Source organism: Pleurodeles waltl, chromosome 9, assembly GCF_031143425.1.
Source record: "Pleurodeles waltl isolate 20211129_DDA chromosome 9, aPleWal1.hap1.20221129, whole genome shotgun sequence".
Classification (NCBI taxonomy): Eukaryota; Metazoa; Chordata; class Amphibia; order Caudata; family Salamandridae; genus Pleurodeles; species Pleurodeles waltl.
In genome coordinates this window covers 1,146,420,634-1,146,440,680 of record NC_090448.1, presented here as the reverse complement: position 1 = coordinate 1,146,440,680, position 20,047 = coordinate 1,146,420,634, and the positions used below count along the sequence as shown (strand labels likewise).

The window sequence follows — 20,047 nt, the reverse complement described above, 5'->3', positions numbered from 1 at the left end:
TAGCTTTTATCTTTTTTCTCTTACCATTTTTAGCCATGTCCTATTTATTGTACTTTTTATCTATAATCCAAAATTTAGTCCTGTTGATTTTATTGTTATACTGTCCTGATTATTATTGTTTTTTATATTGCTATTACGTCTTTTTTTAACGAATATTTTTATCATGTATGATTGTTATCTTTGTTACTCTAAATGGTCTAGATTTCTAGACCGAATGAACTCAAATAAATAAAATACTCTCTACACTCCAATTTTACCTGTCACAAGCTGAGCGGAAAACAAACTAAGGGTTGAGTTTTTGCCCATGCACACTGAAGCACTGCAGGAGGGATCACTCAACATCTTGTGACTTGAAACTTTTTATTTTTTGAAGAATAACAACTTGTAATGTCTGAGTCCAACACTTGATGATACTAGTAAGCAAAGAATGTGAATCTACAACACTACATACTTGGAACAGATGCTTATCAGGTGAGAATATTTTCCTCATCTTTCATTCTTTGATATTTATTCCCTATCTTTTCTTGCATATTTTCTTCTCCAGGCACGTACTGTCAGCAGCGGGAGGTTGAAGCCATAACTGAAGGAGTGGAAGAAGATGAAGGATTCTGCTGCTGTGAGCCTGGTCACTTGCCTCATGTACTATCATTTAACGCAGCTTTTGGCCAGCGCTGGTTGGCCTGGGAGGTCTTGGTAACAAAGTATGTCTTGGAGGGCTACAGCATCACCGACAACAGTGCAGCCTCAATGCTTCAAGTTTTCGACCTGCGGAAAATACTCACAACGTACTATGTTAAGGTAGGCAAGTACTTCTTTCCAGGGCTTCAAGCAGTAAAACTGAAACAACTGCATGGGGAGAAGTCTTTGGGAGTCTTCCAAAAGCAGCATTGTTTAATGCAAATGTGACATCTGAAGTCTTCATTTACTGAAGTCTTCAGTTACTGGATCTTAATAATACTTAATTTAGTCTGCTGTCCAGCCATAGGTCAAAAAACATAATCCTTTGTGACCTAAGGAGGGTCATGTGTAAAAAAAGAAACAAAAGTTAAGGTTTTCTTTCTATTAGTGTGTTGTTTAAATCACCTTCTGTTGCCCTTCATTTTCATATTACCTACCATGTGTTTCCAGAATGGCAGCATAAGGTAAATATTTCTGAGTGATCTCATGCCTTTTTTTTTTTTTTTTACCGCCATTGTTTATTACTTCATTTCCTATATATATGGCAAAACCAGTGGTGTAAAACAGCCCCAGGTTCAATAGTGTGAGCCCTGCTTTGTGGGGGAAGTAATTACTAAACTAACCTGTCTGCCTGCTCTTAGCATACCCACTTGTTTTCCGCATCCCATGCTAGTGATTGGTATCTTGATAGTGGATTACTCTTAGTACCAAGGAGAAGGGTGTGTATTGTCAATATCAAGACATCCCTTTCTATTTTGCTTTTCCAAGTCAGCTGACACTTGGGGCCAGATGTAGCAAAGGGTTTTTCCCATTCTGTGTCAATGGGAAAATGTGTTCGTACATAGGGCCCTTGGTTTCTTATCCCAGAACTTTGGTCACAGGCTGTTGACAAGCATGTACCCTTCCTGTGAATATGGCCCTTTCTTACAAGGGGGCAGCCTCAGGCCTGGTACGTTTTGATTGGTCTTTCTGCTGTTGGCCTCAATTTAGTGGAGCGCATTTTGATGTATGGAAACACTTCAATAACTGATGGTTTGTCTCTGTCCCATGTGGCATTTTAAAAAGCATTTCTTGCTTCATTGCCCCCTAACACTACAGTAAAAACAAACAAAAAAGCTGCCAGTCTTTGAACTGGGAAACCGGGTTCGAATCCTGTCCTGGCTTCAACTTCAATCAATCACTCAGTGATTTGCTAAGCGGTTGTTTACCCGGTAGGGTCTCAAGGTGCTGGGGTGGTGAGGAGTGCTACTGCTCGAAGAGCTAGGTCTTGAGGCGCTTCCTGTGATTCCGGACAAAATCACTTAATCTCCCTGTGCCCTTAAAAAGTCTCATGTAATACAGGTTACTACTCCACTGAAAATAAACATATAACAGGAGCAACCCTTATGCCAGTAGTACCTGGGCATTCAGTATGTACTCACAGCAGTGATTCACCTGGAATTCATTCATGTGAACTTTGCAGATAAGCAAATAAATATATTCTAAGCATACAAACAATGTAGTAAAACCACTAATACACTCCAACCACATAAAACCAGAAAAGTATAGTAACTTCACTTCTAGTGTAGTCATTTGTAGGCCGCATAGAAATTGTACAAATATCACTTACCAGGTGCAGTAAACAGACAAATCAACGAATGCACACTGTCCCAAGATGAAAAACACATAGAAGTGAATAGTTGACAATTTTATGTACAGGCAACAATTTCAATATATGTTTATAAATGCACACATCTGCGAATCAAGAAAAACAGCAAATACTTTTACACCAGCAATAATTAGTGTGTTGCAGTGTTGACGGCTTTTCAAACTTTTTAGAAATGTAGAGTTCACTTTAGCACCATGAAATAATGGGCACCTGAAGAAAGGGTTTATGAACAGTTCTGTTGTTAGGTACTCTTAATATTACTGAAAACTGCACCCATCGGATTGACTGTGGTTGCATCCATTTGCCTCAAAGGCGCACTACAAAATGGATGGAAACTGATGTCAGCACAACTACAGAGCACTTTATGGCTCCAGTGTAGTCACAAGTGCCACGTACAATGCCGAAGTGGAGCCGGTGCTTTCTACTGGCATGGGCGAGCTATTAAAAGGTCCTGGAGGCAGATGGCGCTGTGATGTGGTAACTTGCACCATCTCCATGCACTAATTAGCCCCACAAATTACTGCACTCATGACATCTTTGATAACATCTTCCTTTTTTTTTAAGATCCTTTTTTGGTTTGCAGAGCCTGAATTGGAAATCCCAACAGTTGTTCTACCGCACATGGACTTTGGCCAAGCACAGCGTGAATTTGGCCAACTGCAGCTGCTCATAGCCTTTGGCCAAGCACAAGGTGTGTTTGGGTGGCCTAACAAACAACCAGACATCTGCGGCCCACCCCCACTTCACAAAAGTGTCAGCAAAGCACAGAGGTAGTTGCATCTCAGTGTCCTTGGGTGGCCAACCTATGCCACACACTGCATTCATCCATCTGTGGCAGGGGCTAGGCTACAGGGACTGGCCACTGCGCCAGGGGTGTTGGCTTCAGGAACTGGACTGTGGCTATTCCTTGTTCCAAACCTGTGGCTGGCAGTTGGCCTAATGCAGCAGTAGTAAACTGAAAACTCTTTTCCCATTTGTTTTTTTTGTTTTTTTAAATACTGGATATGATGGATTCTCGAAAGCAGGACCCTCGCTGGGTCCGGGATTAAAAAATCTAGCACAGGATCCGTGAGTCCTGTGATATAATTATTATTATTTTTTTTATATATATTATTGCCAGTGGGGTCCCTTTTGGGCTTTTCAACAGCTGCTTGGGGAAATCGGGGTGGACTCACCCTAATCCTCTTACCACTTTTCCCCAGCTTTGTGCACTGTGCCAGCTAATGGTACCTGCCGCAGAAATAGTTTTGGACAGCTAGCCCACCAGAACACAACAGATTTGTTATTCTGCAGCCATATTCATGGATCCACAACCAGATTCATGGATCCACAGTTCGGGACGAGAGAAAAAGCGCTGTTATACAGTGGTGTTAAACTTTTTTTTTTTTTTTTTTTTTTTTTTTTTTTTAATCTGAGAATTTGCAAATGAATGGTGGATCTGGAAATTAACAGTCCAGATATGTCTAAAATGTAACCTCTTTATGCCCAACCCTAGAGACTTTTCAAATGCTAGTTTCTTAAAAACTACTGAACTGACTTAAACTAAGTTATCAAAAGCACAATCCATGAATAAACTTCTGCCATTGCACAAAATTTAATGTAATTCCGCTCAGCTGTTTTTTCTATGTCAGAGAGAAAAGAGTTCTATGGGAATTAAAATGGAAAACTGAACTTCTGAAACCCTCCCCTTTTTTCTTGGCCCGGGCCACAAAAGTTTCACTAACAACCCAAAGTGTTTTAATTTTTCTTTTGGATGGGGATGTGGCAACCAAGTCCACCATGAGTACAGAGGTATTATACCCTCCCATGTTAAGCTCCACTCCCACCTCAGAAATTCATGGAAAAAATAAGATCTTAAAGTGACGTTATAGTTAGGTGTTGAAATGAGATAAGACCAAATATTTACAAACCATAAAAAATTACTAAAAACAGATATTAGTCAGTTTAGTAAACTATAGTTTTGCCTCGTTATGCACTGCTTATGATTTCATATTACATCACTCACGACCTGTTAAATTACATCATTAGTTACATCAATGCTGGTATCTCAAATGATATTGATGATAATGCTGGTGATGACATCCGTGATACTGTTACTCACACCTTACTTATAAGTCCTTACATCATTTTACGGAAGGAAGTTTAGTAAAGGGCCTGTAATATATAGTGTGTGTACATGTGCGTAGCCTTTGCGCATACCCTTTACCCCATCTCTGCTGGAAAGCATCCATCGCCAGGGGGTGAAGGATCTGGTCTCCAGCTGGAATATCTGTCCAACTGATGGTCTAGGTGGGAGGCAAAGAGATTGTTCGAGAAGGGGCCCCACCAAGAGTTCAACGCCTAAAAAACTGTGGGGTCCAGTTTCCATAAGCTGAGGTCCCTCAGCTGCCTGGACTGCCAGTCCGCCACTAGATTGTCCAAACCCAGAAGGTGTTCTGCTGTGACTGAGGCTCTGTTTTCCAGGGAGTACTCCCAAAAACTCCTAGCTAGGTCCACCAGAGTCTAGGAACGCATCTCTCCGAGGTGATTGATGTAGCGAACTGCCGTGACATTGTCCATCTTGTGGAGACCAGAGCATTGGACCCGGTCCTTCATCAAACATTTGACTGCGAACAAGCTGGCCAGCAATTCCAAGCAATTGATATAAAGAGAACTCTCTTGATCCGACCGTCTTCCGCCTCTGGGCCAGTGCCCCAGCCCACTCTGCCGGCATCTGACTCTATAACCTGGTCCGGTGGGAACCCGATAATGGCCCAACTGTTCCAGGCCTCCATGTTTGCTAGCCACCAGCGACTTTCCCTCTGCGCCTCCTCTGAAGAAGAGGGACACTTTGAGAGTACGAGAGGCCCTTCCTCAGGTGAGATATCTTGAGACGTTGAAGGGTGTGTTAATGCAAGGGGCCTGGAAAAATGGCTTGAATGGATGACGAAAAACAGCCCAAGCAATCTGCCCAAGAGAAGTTACTTCCTTGGCTAGCACACTGGTAAGCTTGTGCCAAATCTTGGACACCTTCCTGGACAGGAGACTTAGAGTAGCTTGAACTGAGTTGATGACAAAACCTAAAAACTCGAGGGACTGAGTTGGGACTAGCACTGACTTCTGCTTGTTTATGAGAAACCCTACGTCTTGGAAAACAGAGATCGTCCAGTGAAAGTGACAGTGCAGACTCTGTTGGCTTTGGTTCGTCAACAAAAGGTCATCCAGATAGACGATGAGACAGACACCCCTAGCCGTGAGGAGTTTCACCACCGGTCGGAGGAGGTTGGATAACCCGAAGGGGAGGGTTACAGACCCATAGGTGGTGTTGCACCATTGAAATTGGAGGAAGCAGCGATGAGCAGGAAATACAGGTACTGTCAGATAGGTGTCCTTCAGATCCAGATGCATGAGAAGGAGCAGATCACGGGGAAGGTGTATGCCCTCCATTTTTAAATGGTGGTAAACCACTCAGTCGTTGAACTGCTTGAGATTGATAACCGGGTGCTTCCAACCATCCTGTTTGTCCACCAAAAACAGGTTGCTGAGGAAACCAAGGGGATTGAATGGATGACGGCCCCTTTCGACAGTAGCTCCCAAACCTTGGCTTCGACTAAAGAGGATTGCTCTTTGGAAAACCAAAACAGGGTAGGAACTGTTCACAGGACCAGGCAACCATAAAACTCCATCTGATATCCCTGCATTGTCTGCAAAACACAGGTGTCCGAGATTAGAGACTGCCAATTGTGGAAGACCTGTGCCAGTCTGCCCCCCAGCCGGACCAAGGAAATTGGGATTACACGCACCATGAGAGATTTTGCTGATGTCTGCCTCTGCAACCACCTCTGCAAACCTGGTGTCTGGGGTAGCCGCGGGTCAGGTAAAAAAACAAATCTGTACTGGTCCTGTAATTGCCCACGTCTAGGATTTGAGCCTCGAGAAGAGGCCTGCTGTTGCCTGAAGCCATCGAACACCCCCTTCCATGGCCAGCCCCTAAGAAAACCCAGGTGGGGGGGGTGAAAGTCTTTTTAATTGAGGACTGGATCTTCTCCAGAGATGTAAAAGTGGCCACAAACTTACTGAGTTGTTTTACAAAAGGTTTGCCAAAAAGGCCCCCTGTGCCACCCGGCCACCTCCAACGTGGCCAGGTCCCCCAGTTTAGGGTCAATTTTGATGAGAAGGGACCTTCTCCGCTCAGTGGAGATGGCGCAGGTGGCATTGCTAAAGACAATTATAGCCCTCTGCGGCCATCCCAAGAGGAGTACGGTGGAAATCAGGGAACCAGAGGCCTTGGTGTCCTCCAGCATATTCAGAATGTTAGTCAATGGAATTGCTAAGTCCAACTGTTAGTCCTGGCAGGGCCACCAGGTTCGTCCGAATGCTTTTTTTATTTTATTTATTTTTTAGGATCACGTATGTACTTTGCGAGAAAGGTGGCCATACATGGATCAGTTTCTGGGGTAAGGGCGACTTGATCAGCCAACCAAGGTTGAGGGCATTTCGCTCTGACAGTTTTGAACTGCCTTCTCAAGAGGTTTTCTCAAACTTGCAGCCACCTTGTCGACAGGAACAGAATCAGATGAGCGTATTGGAGGAGCTGCTCGGGGTCCAGCATGTCTAACTCATAAGATGCCATGGGTGCCGCACCATCAGAGGGGGAGGGGTCTGAATGCGGCTGTCATGGTCTGTCCGGCTTGAGCTCGTTGTTGGGCGGTTGATGAATTTGCCCCCCCTGGTGACTAGGAAGGAGGGGAAGGTGGACTCTGGCCAGGCAAAGGGGGGTTGGCAGGGCCTGCGGGTTCAGTGGCAGCCTGATCAAAAAAAATTGTTTAAGCCGGGCAAAGGCGTTGAGAAAGACGTCTGCATGCTTCCTTGAAGGCAGAGGTGTCTTGGGTATGCCAGAAGGCTGAAGGGGGATAAGACCCTTGGACTCCGCCCTCGGGTCCAGGGGTTTAAGGCACTGTGAGATTCATGAGTTTGTGTTCCAGTGGTGCCATAGCTTCCGAGACAGCCTTGTGGATGGAAGCATCCATAATGTCACAGAAAGGTTCTTCAATGGGGAGGTATGTAATGGCCTGCTCAGCAGGAGTCCTGAATCTCCTGCAATGCTGGGGCTGTATGATGAGGGCAAAGTCACAATATTGGGGGGCAGGGGCAGATGGCACCAATGCTACATACAGGGGAACACTGCTGCCCTCCACTCACAGGGCTTAAAGCACAGCCAGAAAAACAGGAAAGCCCAACTAATTCGGAGGCAATATTAATAATAGTAAGTGGCCTGTGTGAAGGTCCCTCCAACTCTGGCTAATGTGCAGCCACAACGAGGGCCAAGACCCTAAACACAGGTCCCGGTCGGGGTGTGAACTCAGGCAATTGATGTCACCGACCTCATATACAGACCCCGAGTAGGGCTTCAAAGCGCACACCTGCGCTAAATACAAGCAACAACCAAAAGGCCCTTGCGGGCCGATACGGACCCCGGTATATAGGGCGTCACACTCTTAGGGCAGAGACGGCAGGACGCGGCGTCTCTGCGCGTTGATCAGAATAATTACATTCAGAGAGCACGCGAGAGGCGGCGGCCATAGATGCCACAAGCCTCGCAGAGATGCGCTTGCGCCACCGAGCGGTACAAGGACGGCACAGGAGTCGAATGCAGCGTAGAAGCGAGGGCGCTTCAGCAGGTGAACCAGACACTCCTAATACGAGGAAACTAGCACAACCACAAGGATACAAGTCAACAAAGTGAAATAAGCACTGCAAGCATACAGCGTACACGAGCTCTTACAGCACAGCAAAAGGGGAGAGCACTTATCTGACAGCTGTGAGGAGCAGCGAAGGCGGAGAGTACTGAGGACGGCCTGTAATGACTGTCGCTCTCTGATGGTCATCTTGTTTGATGAACTTTACCCTGATGTTCATGAGAGTTGTAGTTGATATTGTTCTGACGTGGCTGCTATTTGAATAAAGGCGAAGAAACAAAGCATAATCCTCGCCTCCGCTCTTGACATAGAATTCTAGTCAGCATGTTTGGTCAGCCAGAATTCTCCAGTTTTCAGACACCAAGTTGGTGTTTTGTCAAGATGACCCAATACCGTCTTTGACAGACAGGCTCTGAAGGGCTAGACATGTTAACTGTCCTAGGTGCCTGTGTTCAGCATAAACATTCGAGTGGGTGTGCTGAGGAATCCCTAGTACTTGTGATGTGAAAATTCAGAGTAGTTACCTTATTTGCCCCTACTCAGGCTACTTTCCGCGGGGAAGTCTTTTCAAAGTTTTTCAGGCAATCACACTTCCTGTAAAAAATAAATACAATTTGAAATATAAAAAAAATACTTATGCTTTAAGAATATTGCCTCCATTTTCCACTTTGTTGTGACCTGTAGCAAAGTAGTATAGCTGTAAATTCCAGTGATTCTGTACAGCCATAATCCCAGTCCATTCTATAGTTTTAAAGCTGAATGGATGCATGTACATAAATGTCAACTACAGTGATTACCAGCCACTTTGCTTCATCTAATTGATATCACTGTTTCCACAAATTCAGGGTATAATCTATTATGTGACCACCTCTTCAAAGCTGGAGGACTGGTTAGCCAACGAAACCATCCAGGATGCCTTAAGGCCTTGTGCAGACCGAAGCTACGTAGATGTGGACCCAACGTTTAATCCAAATATTGACGAAGATTACGACCTCAGGTTGGCGGGCATCTCCAGGGACAGCTTTTGCAGTATCTACCTCAACTGGATAGAGTACTGCTCATCGAGAAGGGAAAAGGTAAGAGAATGGAAGCTTGTTGAGGCAGATGTCCTTTCAAATGTATTTTCAGACATAAATTCCAATGCTATAACACTGTACAGCTTTCCTTGCACATGCCGATTGTCGTGATACTTGCAAAAAAGGATGCTGCAGTAAGCCTGCTTGTTCCATTTTTATGTCCTAATCTGCACAGTTATGGCAGAACTGGCCCACGTGGTATTGTCAATAGCTGGTGAGGAGTCTGGGAGAGTGGGGCGAAAGACATTGAGAGAGACAGGGGGTGTTAAACAAATTGTCTGTGAAGCTGTGACTTGTAACGGCTGCAGCCAGAAGGTCAGTATGAGAACGACTTTAGAAGGGGAAAAAAAGCAGAACATGCATTTTTAGCCGAGGCATATTGGGCAGAAGATCATAGTCTTAACAGATAAGTACATGTTTAGGAGGGGCAGCTGAGCCACGACTCCACACCTTGAGGAAGGTCCTGTTCTTTTATACAAAAAAAAGTTCTCCCCAGGGACGCGTCTTTCCAGTGGTGCAGTTCGTGGGTGACAGTGCGTTTACTGTGCCATTTCCACTCTCCTAGACAATCGATCAGGTAATAATTAAAGTGCACAGAATACCACTTAAGAGAAAAATGCGTCTTCCAGTAGCGTAAAACACTGCCTCATGGACCAACGAGACAATCAAGCTCTGTAAATAAGGGTTGCGAACAAGACACTGAAAACCTCATTTAAAGTAGCACGACAACCAAATTAAATCTCCTTCACAAGAATGCCAGAGTATTTACAAATGCTGAGTTACTTTAGCCTGAAGTAAGATTCTTGTATAAAGGTAAAAACATGTAGATCTTAATTTAAAAAAATATACTGCAGCTTCTACTATTGCCAAAAAGACCTGAATTACAGGAAGCTAACTAGCAGCATCCCTCGGGTCCTGGGGTCTCTTCAGTCCTGTCAGTACATGTAGTGCTATGCCCGTCCGATACTGATAAGTCACCAGCCATACATAATCACTCATCCACACTCACATCACTGAGCTCCGATTACTTGCTTTCATATCACTCTGCCCCTCGTTCATTCGTAAGTTCCCTTGTATTTATTTTGGCAACACTTTCCCTTTCGCTGACACCTGGTGGCATCCTTGTGCTCATTCACTCAACCTCACTCACCTACCTTTACTCCCTCACTGGACCACGTTCACATCACTTAGTTTCTTACTAGGCCATACTCGCATCCCTTTGTCCCTTACTTACCCCCTTTCCCTGTCTATCACCCAACCATACTCGCCTCCCTTGGCCACACCACTCAACCAGTTTCATTAGTTTCAGTCTAGGCCATACTCCCATCCCTGAGCTCCCTCGATCACCCCACTTTCTCTACCCATCACTCTACCACAAGCCTCAGCCACACCGCTCAACCACTTTCCTATTTTTAACTCTGGCCCTCTACAGCACGGACATTCCTTGGCCACATTACATATGCTCCCTTCCCAGCTCCCTCATTCTGCCTAAATCAGCCAGTGATTAGCATTTGTGATGAGTTTTCCAATCATTGATTATCAGACTTGAGCGCTATGCAGGCTTGTCATTCACTGATTGACCACTTTTAAGCCTCCTTTAAAGTCTTCACGATGTTACTGAGCCACTCTTGGTGTCTCGACTTAGAGAAATTAAATGCCTCTTACCAGCTACAGGATTTTTTTTTAGTTTTACACTTAACAGTAGGTACAATCCAGTAAAGGGCTGCATACCGGCAGTATGTTACAACACATTCCCAATGTCTCTAGTAAGACTAGTGGCGAAGTTGTTGTGGCAGCGGCTCCCCCGTAAATGGACACAGCACTGCAAATGCTCTGTTGATTTCCGTCTCGTATATGGCTTGTATATGTCTCGCATGGTAATACTTCATTGTGCATTGCTTATGTGTGTTTTTCTCTCGCCAGCAACTGGATGCTGATGCAAATTCCACCCTCGTTACTCTGTGTTACGGACTGTGTGTTCTCGGAAGAAGAGCATTGGGGACCGCTTCACATCACATGTCCAGGTACAAATATCCCTAATTTATTTGAATGTTTATCCAGTTGAAAGGGAATGAAAAGTGCACACACTTTTTCAATATCCCAGTCTTTCATTCATCTTTGTGAAGTCTTTTCGATAGGAATCAGCTATGTGCGTGTGTGTATATAATTTGTTTGGGCAGTTTTCAGTGCTTAAATTGCGAACCTGCATTTGCCCCATGATGTGTACATCATAATTGCTAGATGCTCTAGGACACCTTGTGGCTAACATCAGTGCTAGATGTTATCTTTGGGCTACTAGCTGATCTGTTGCGCCCCTTGTGCAAGGTAAGGCCAGTGTCTTCAGAGTACAACATCTTTTATGGCAGAGGTTCTAGACTACACAATATGTACAGTTTCTACCACACGGCATTAGGCCACCATACAACATTTGTGACCTGCAACAATTGTACACTTGCAACAGTTCAGAAAGTTAAGCACTCATGCTGTCTACAATGACATTTTTTTTTTAGTCTGACATAGCCAAGACCTTTTGATTTACAAAAAATGTCTCCATAATCTACTTAACAAAGCGGCTTTCTGCGAGGGGCAGCTGGTCAGCCTATTTCAGCCACCGGCTAACTTCACTTTGAGTGACTGCATTGTGCTCTTTTCCAAGGGCACACCCACACATTCTATTCGGTGCCAGTGTTCGTCTTTCTACGTAATTGCCTTTGATTTTAGAGTCTGCTGTGATACCAGGACAATTGTTTACCAGCTCCTCATTGAACAAGACTCAGTCCAGCTTCATCAGGTCCTGTCTCTTGCTAATGACATTGTGAATTCTTTTTGGAGCTCCCTTTTTATCTGATTGCTGCTACTTAAGAGTATTCCAGATTCTGTCCATTCCAATCTATTCTTTAAGTAGTAATTTTCGTTAGAATGCCAGCAGTGAAATGTGTTTATAATGGCACTCGCGTATGTATATTGAAGATTACTGCTATACTTGTAAACCAGTTTAATCTGTATATCCTGCTTCCATGTCTTTCTAGTTTGCTTTCAGTGCTCGTTCGTTGTGCTTACATACATATTTAGCTATGACAGTACTAATTGAATCTAGGCTGTGCCATCTGTTACCTCTGTGTGTACCCGCCCGTCTATGTATCCATCTACCATCTCTGTACCTGCCTGTCTACTTGCCTGTCAACCTGTCTGTCTATTGCCTCTGTCTGCCTGCCTATCCCTGTCTATCAACTTTGCAACTATTTATGCTTGCAATTTTTATCTATCGTTCTGTCTGTTTTTGGAAGTCCATCTACCTATCTCTTTGCAATATCTTTGCAATTCTATCCATCTGCAATGGTAGCTCTGTCTGCAATGTTGTCTATCTAGCTGTCTGTCTATCTATCTATATCTATCTATCTAACCCTCTCCATCGGTCTTTGTGAGCCTCTCTACCTGTTTTGCAAGTCCATTTATGTATCTTTTCAGCCCTCATTATCTAGTTGTAATAAAGATTTTAAAAAAAAAACATTGCAAAAAAGCATTAGGAACGGCAGGAGGCTGGCAGCCAACACCAGATTTATTTGCTTTTTTTAGGTCGGTGTTAATTTGACCTTTTGGTTTTACTAAAATGATATGTATAACATAGTTAATTATAGGGGCTTACGCCAGGCTTCATCCATCAGTCTGTTTTTTGTGCCTTTCACATTTTTCTCCCACCCACAGCTCACTTCAGCCTTTGTCTGACTTCATTATGAGTTACAGCATCCCTTTCATAAAGAGCCCATCCACCCGCAAAGTAGATCCCGTTGGTGGATGGCACTGCTATTGAAATATGTACCATTTTGTACCACAAAATTGTTTTTCCTATACTTAGTGGTTTTGAGAGTTGTGAGGTAGCAGCAACGTCCCCAAGAAAAATGTTTTGGCAAAATCATAACAGAACAAAGCAAACATTTCCAAAGTCACAAGGCTGATAGAAAACTGCAGACCAGTTGGCTTTGCCATTGCTCTTCCTAATTGCATGTTTTCTGATGCTGCCACATTGGACGGGGTAAATAAGTGTGCTAGGATAGTGCTGTGCATAATACTTTTCATTGCTTAATATCAGTACAACTTAAGAGCAGACACATGAAAGAGAGTAAACATCTGGGTACATTCCGAGTTACGTTTACTAGCATTGACTACCCTAGTTCAATGTTGCAAACATTCAGAGAGTATCCCCCATCATCTGTTCCCAGTAAAACAGGTTATTATAATATGCTTTCAAAAATGTTTTTCTTGCACCTATCTGAAATAGTGAGCGAAAAGGTGCTTAACCTGTAATTTGGCTGGCTGTCTTGCCAACTACAGGGAAATTTGGCTGCCAACAAGTTCGAAAGAGGGCGGTTTGATGCATTAAAATGAAACTGGATTAAATTCCCAAATGCTGACATTGATGAGAAATGAATTTTCAGATATAATAAAGAATTAACATATAAAAATGTGCGCATTATAGGAGGATTTCATAGATTTTCTCCCTTTTGGGGATTCACAGAATTATCTAAGGTCTTTCTTTACACATAATATGAAAGTCGCATAATGAACAGGTTTAGGGGGAGGTAAAGGGGCAACATTCAAATGCATATTTGTCTTCTCTGTGCTTTATCCAAATGAAAAACACTCAATCTCTTCAACATCTCCTGGAAACATGGTGAGGTTAAGATAATTTTCCCAAATCTGTTACACAATTCTTCCAAACTTTATTTGCGTTATTTCAGCAGGCACCTTCATGTCAAAGTTCATAAATACCCAGAATGTTCCTGACGCTTGAGTGATCAGGAGGTTAATATAGACATCTCTGTAGAAAACTAGGTTCTTTGTTGCAGAACCCCCACTTTTTGCCTGATATTTGATGCAGCTTTGACTGAACTGCACTGGGACCCTTCCAACCAGGTCCCAGTGCCAGTGATGTTCCCCCCAAAACCTTACAACTGACAAAACCTTTAGCACCCTCTTTAAGTCCCTAGTAAATGGTACCCCTGGTACCTAGAGCCTGATTTGCTAAAGAGGGTCCCTATGGGCTGCAGCATGAATTGTGCCGCCCCAAGGGACCCCTCGCCAAGCACCGCAGGCTGCCATTGCAGGCTGCCTGTCTTGGTGCAGAAAATTGAAAACACAACATGACACACAGCCTGTCTCTCATGTCCCCTAACACTGCATGCAGTTTATATGTGTCACCCCTACAGCAGGCCTTACAGCCCTAAGGCAGGGTGCATTATATTACAGATGAGGGCATATTTGCAAGAGCAGATATGCCCGATTATGTCTTTGTCAATTCTCAGAATTAGTAAGTGGTGAGGGAAGCCATTTTAAATGCATGTGCTGGACACTATTCAATAAAAGGTCCCCAGCTAATTGATGGCTTCACTCAAAATAGGGTTGTTTGGTATCAAACATCTCGTATTGGTGAACCCACAATGATGCCAGTGTTGGATTTACCAATGCATGCATTCAGAGGGCACCTTAGAGGTGCCCCCTGATAACCTGCCAGCCTCTGGTGTGCTTGCTGACTGGTTTCTGTCAGCCTGCTACCAGAGACGCTGTCCTAGCCCCCTAGAGTGAGAGCCATCGGATCTCTGGAGGTCCAGAACAAATGACTGTCTGGGAAGAGGGTGTGTAACACACCCTCCCATAGGGCAAACTGCTGATTAGTCTTCCTAAGGTGGCAAGCCTCCAAGGGCTGCTGCCTTTCAAATGCGAATCCGGGTGCCCCTCACAAGAAAGGAAGCCAGCCCACCCCCCGTCCATAGCCCATTTGGCACCTGGACAGGCAGGAAGATTAGTAAGTAAAGGTAGACTTACCACTTCCAGGCTAGTACCACCCTTAAGGTTGGCTAAGCCAAGGTGAACACTACTTTTCAGAGGTAGCCATCTTTGAGATGGCCTACCCAGGAATTCGGTGTCAGGGTTATGTCCACTTACCACAGGAAGTGGTCATATAGGGGGTGTAGTGACCCCAAAGGTCAATAGCCCATTGTCTACTATTCTACACACCCCTAACACCCCTTAATTCAGTATTTAGGGGGCCCCTTGTACCAGAGAGTCAGATCCTGCCGACCTGAGAAGACATCCCTCGTCGAAATCTACACCAAAGTATACTCGTCGTGCAGCTGTGACTCCAGAAACCTGGGAGTACTCTCCCCCCACCCCCAAAAAGAGACTCAGCGTCGTGAGTCGGTCATCTTCACATCTGGCGGCAGCGGCGGCCAGCCCAATATGACAGCGCAGGTTCTATATAGGCGCCACCCCGGCACGCTGGCATCAGTTCTTTACTTTCCTCGCCAGCCAACACTGATCCGAAGAGAGCTATCCTTAAGTTAATTTTTGACTGGTGTTGAAATTTAATACATTTTGTCGAAGTTTGTTCAAGTTATTAACGCCTGGTGTGCTGAGGGATGTCATCAAGGAAGACTGGGTACAAGCTCTGCAGACCCTGTCATCAGATGATGTCTGTGACGGATCTACACCACTTGTGCCTTTGGTGCCTGGAGCGCGACCACGACCTGAAGTGGTGCTCCGAGTGTCAGGCCATACATCCGAAGGCTTTGAGTGAATAAAGCTGATGACAGCCCTGAGCTCGACTTCGCGGAGGTCTTGGTTGAAAGGAGAACCTTGGGGTCGGTTACGCCTTATTGTCGTCCCATTCCAAGTCCTCTGGACAATTGGGTCAGTTGAGGCATAAGTCGTCGAAAAAGACAAAACGTTCTTAGACTTTCCCCTTGGCTAACGAGGAAGCGTTGTCGTTCTAGGCCTCCCTCTGCAGAGCCTGGGCCATGTCAGTGCCTACCCGAGTTTCTGGGAGCCTGAGCAACCTCTGCCCAACTGAAAGAATTCTGTAAGGCCATGCACCTCATTTTTGGGCAGTCAGAAGGGGGCCCCTATGGGTTCCGCACTGGTGGCTTCGGCCTAAAGTCCGAGGGGCATCTCTGGATCCAGACCCGCCCCGGTCTTACCACTTCAACCTTCTCTGACGCCGACCCTTCTGGTGCCGCCTGTGCCCCCAGGTGGCATGTCCCCAATCTCATTGCTGACACAGACCTGCATGGACGTTGTGCAGCGCCAACTCCAGTGCCGGCAGGAACCTTGCCTCCTATGTCTGATCCTGAGCCTTTTTTCTGTGGGCTAGGTTATGGTGAGGAATGGGAGGGATCCCTGGACCTTTTGGAATACCATCTCCAAGGCCCTATGGACTGGCTTACGGACTTGGGTGAAGCCAGTGGACTGGATACTGGCATGCTTTCTCCCCCTACTGTGGGTACAGAGGAGGGAGTGTCGTATTCTATGGGGGCGCGAAGAGCAGCTGCGGTCCTGGACCTTCAGTTGCCTTTGATGGCAGTTAGGACTAACCTCCTGACAGAGGTGCTTCAACCAGGAGCTTCAGCCTTCGGACCCCTGGTCCCCTTTAACAAAGCCCTTACAGATGTCCTACTGGGTACCTGACCCAAACCCAGCACAGGGGCTCTTGTGAACAGGACAATTGCCCACCACCATCGCCTTGCTCTGGGAAACCCAAGTTTCCTTACCCAACACCCCACCAAGTCTCAACCTTTCATTGCTCGCTCCCTTACCCACCCCTGGATAGGGAATCCAAGAAGCTGGAAACACTTGTTGACGGAAGATGTTTTCTTGCGGTGGGATATGGTTGCACAAGAGGTCCTGGAGGAGGCCTGGGCCATACTTTCCCAAGCAGTTGGTGATGGGAGAGATGCAGGAAAGTTCACAATCAAACGTGCAGCTCACTGAACAAAGTGGTCACAACAACAGTGGCCCGGAGGCGCCACACCATGTCTGGCTTTTCGGGAATGTCCAAGCCAATCTGATGGACATGCCCTTTGATGGCACCTGTCTCTTCGAGAGAAAGCAGATTCCGTGCTAGAGTCCTTAAAAGATCCTTGTGCTATGGCCAGTTCCTTGGGCCTCGCGGCGGCCCCTCGCACCCCTTAGTCTGCTTTTTACCCAATTCATGACTACAGAAGGGGGCACCCCACCATCTCCGTTCCTGTCCAGCCACTGTGCCACGCATGCTGCCCAGCCTCTGCGTGGCTGAAAACGTGGGATCCACTGACCTCCTGTATCAGGGAGGCAGCTGCCTGGCCACTCCACCAACCTCCTCTTGTCCCTCACCTGCAGCTGCCACCAAACATTCCTAATCCGACTTACTACCACCAGGGACCAATCGGAGGCAGGATTTACCATCACCTGCTCCCCTGGCAATCCATCAGGTCAGACAGTTGGGTTTTGCAGATAGTCTGAAGGGACTACTCCCTCCCCTTGAAGACCATCCCTCCATCCATGCCACCATCCTATGATCGGATGACGGAAGATCACTTGGCACTTCTCCGAGAGGAAGTTTCAGCTTTCTTGGCCAGGGGAGCCATAGAGAGGGTTCCTGTGCCAGAAGTAGGTTGTGGTTGCTCTTCTCGCTACGTTTTGGTACCCAAAAAGGACAAGGGCCTCTGTCCTATCCTAGACCTTTGGTTTCTCAGTCTCTTCCTCAAGAAGTTGAAAATGCTCTCTCTTGCTCTGGTCCTTTCTGCCCTGGACCCAGGAAACTGGATGGTAACGTTGGACTTGCCCAGAGACGTCGTTTATAGTTCACGGTGGGCCACGAATGCTTTCAGTTCATCGTGCTCCCATTTGCCTTTACCAGCGCCCCTTGGGTCTTCACCAAGGTGATGGCGGTGGCGGCAGCTCATCTGCGCCAATCAGGGTTTTCAGTCTCAATGACTGGCTGTTGAAGGCGTGCTCACCCCAAGCTGTTGTCTCCCTCCTCCAGATTATGGTGGACCTCCTGCATTTGCTGGGGTTCACTATGAATGTGCAGAAGTCACTCCTGACTCCCTCTCAGACGCTCCATTTCATCTGAGCTGGTCTGGTCACAGTGCAGTTTCGGGTTTATCCTCCCAAGCAGCGAGTCCAGGGTATTCAGACTAGGATACCGATGTTTCAGCCTCTATCCTGGATTTCGGTGAGAGTGACTCTGAGGCTGCTGGGCCTCATGGCCACCTGCATCCTGTTGGTGACATGCCAGATGGCATATGAGCGATCTTCAGTGGAACCTGAAGTTCCAGTGGGCGCAGCATCAGGGAAATCTCTCTGATGGGGTTCAGATCTCGGAGGGAACTGCACGATATCTGCAGTGGTGGCTAACGAACTGCGATTGGGTCAGAGGCAGATCCCCCTGTCTTCCCCAACCAGATATGGCAGGAGTGACGGATGCATCACTCCTGGGATGGGGCAGCCATCTGGGAGAGGTGAAGATCAGAGGCATCTGGTCTCCAGTGGAGTCCGGTCTCCATATCAACCTGTTGGAGCTCCGTGCGATCAGACTAGCATTGAAAGAATCTCTTCTCTCTTTCAAGAGAAAGGTAGTGCAGGTGTTCACCGACAACACCATTCCATGTGGTACTGCAACAAGCATGGTTGGGTAGGATCGTGGATCCTTTATCAGGAGGCTTTGCATCTCTGGACATGGCTGGAACAGGACATTTCCCTTGTGGGTCAACATCTGCTGGCTCTCTGAATGGCAGAGAAGACAATGCTTAGTCAAACACGAATGGCCTTTCCATTTGGAGGTGGCGCAAGGTCTCTTTCAGCAGTTGGCAAAATCTTGGTTAGATCTGTTCGCCACTGCAGAGAAAGCACAATGTCAGCATTCTTCCTCATTGGAATTTCCAATGCGGCAATCGCTCAGGCGCTTTGTACATCTTTCCACCCATACCACTTCTGCACAGAGTTCTCAAGAAGATCAAGAACAACCAGGCCCAAGTATTCCTCGTGGTTCTGGAGTGGGCATGAAGAGTCTGGTATCTGAGCTATTGAGCATGGCCATCGATCCTCTGATCAGACTGCCCCTGGGGAGGATCTTCTGTCGCAGCGGAAGGGGAGGGTTCTCCACCCGAACATGTCCCGTCTCTGCCTTCTTGCATGGAGATTGAGCAGCGACAGTTGACAGCCCTTGACGTTCCTCCCGAAGTCTGTAATGTAATCTTTGCAGTAAGTTATCTCTCCTCAAGACTGTATATGCCTTTTGTTGGAAGAAAGTTGTGGCATGGTGCACAGAAGAGTCTGTTTGACTCCCTTTCTGCCCCTCTCGCTGAGGTCCTATTGTTTATCCTTTCTCTGGCCCAGAAGGACTTTACTATGGGTACTCTCGAAGGGTATTTATCGGCCATTTCTTTTTTAAGGTTGCCTGATCAACCTTCCTTGTTTAAGTCTCCTATTGTGAATAGTTTCCTTAAAAGCCTTACTCGTATGTTTCCTCTGTCCCTATTCGTTATGCCCCAGTGGGATTTGAATTTGGTTCTGATGTACCTGATGTGCGCTCCTTTTTAGCCTCTCCAAATTGTCTTAGTCTTCTCACTTTGAGAACAGCCTTCTTTGTGGCCATTATATCTGCCCACAGGGTGAGTGAGCTGCAGGCATTGTCATCTAAGGTGCCCTACCTTCCATCTATGCCAACAAAGTGGTGATTCGCACTAGGGCTTCCTTTTTGCCAAAAGTGCTCACGCCCATTTGTGTGGTCAGTCCATCACCTTGCCTACTTTTTATGCACCCCCACTTCTTTCTAAGGAAGAGGAGAGACTCCACCGCCTGGACTCAAAAAGAGCATTTGTGTTCTACCTTGATCCCACAAAAGAGTTCCAGGTGGATGATCACCTCTTTGTCAGTTATGTGGGTGCGAAGAAAGGTTGGGCAGTGCAGAAGGGGACCATCTCCAGATGGGTCCTGTTCTGCACTAACATCTGCTACACACTGTCCAAATAGTCCCCACCCCTCCCCCCCACCCTTCGAGGTTTTGCTTGCTCATGCTTCCAGAGCTAAAGCTGCAACCACTGTGTTAGCGCACAGAGTTCTAGTCCTTGACATCTGTCCAGTGGCAACATGGGCATTTATGCACACACGTTTACCAAACACTACTGCCTGGACAGTCATATCCGTAGGGT

At 46.2% G+C, this 20,047-nt stretch overlaps 1 protein-coding gene across 5 annotated transcripts in view; it reads left to right on the top strand.

The window, feature by feature from the left end:
* The window catches only part of PCNX1 (pecanex 1), a 436,152-nt gene that overhangs the window by 350,341 nt on the left and 65,764 nt on the right, over positions 1 to 20,047 (top strand). For all 5 annotated transcript variants that reach the window (XM_069208962.1, XM_069208959.1, XM_069208961.1 and 2 more), the window contains exons 27-29: positions 545 to 798; positions 8,850 to 9,080; positions 11,004 to 11,104. In XM_069208962.1, the coding sequence (XP_069065063.1) occupies positions 545 to 798; positions 8,850 to 9,080; positions 11,004 to 11,104 (586 nt within the window). The remainder of the gene's footprint in view (positions 1 to 544; positions 799 to 8,849; positions 9,081 to 11,003; positions 11,105 to 20,047) is intronic.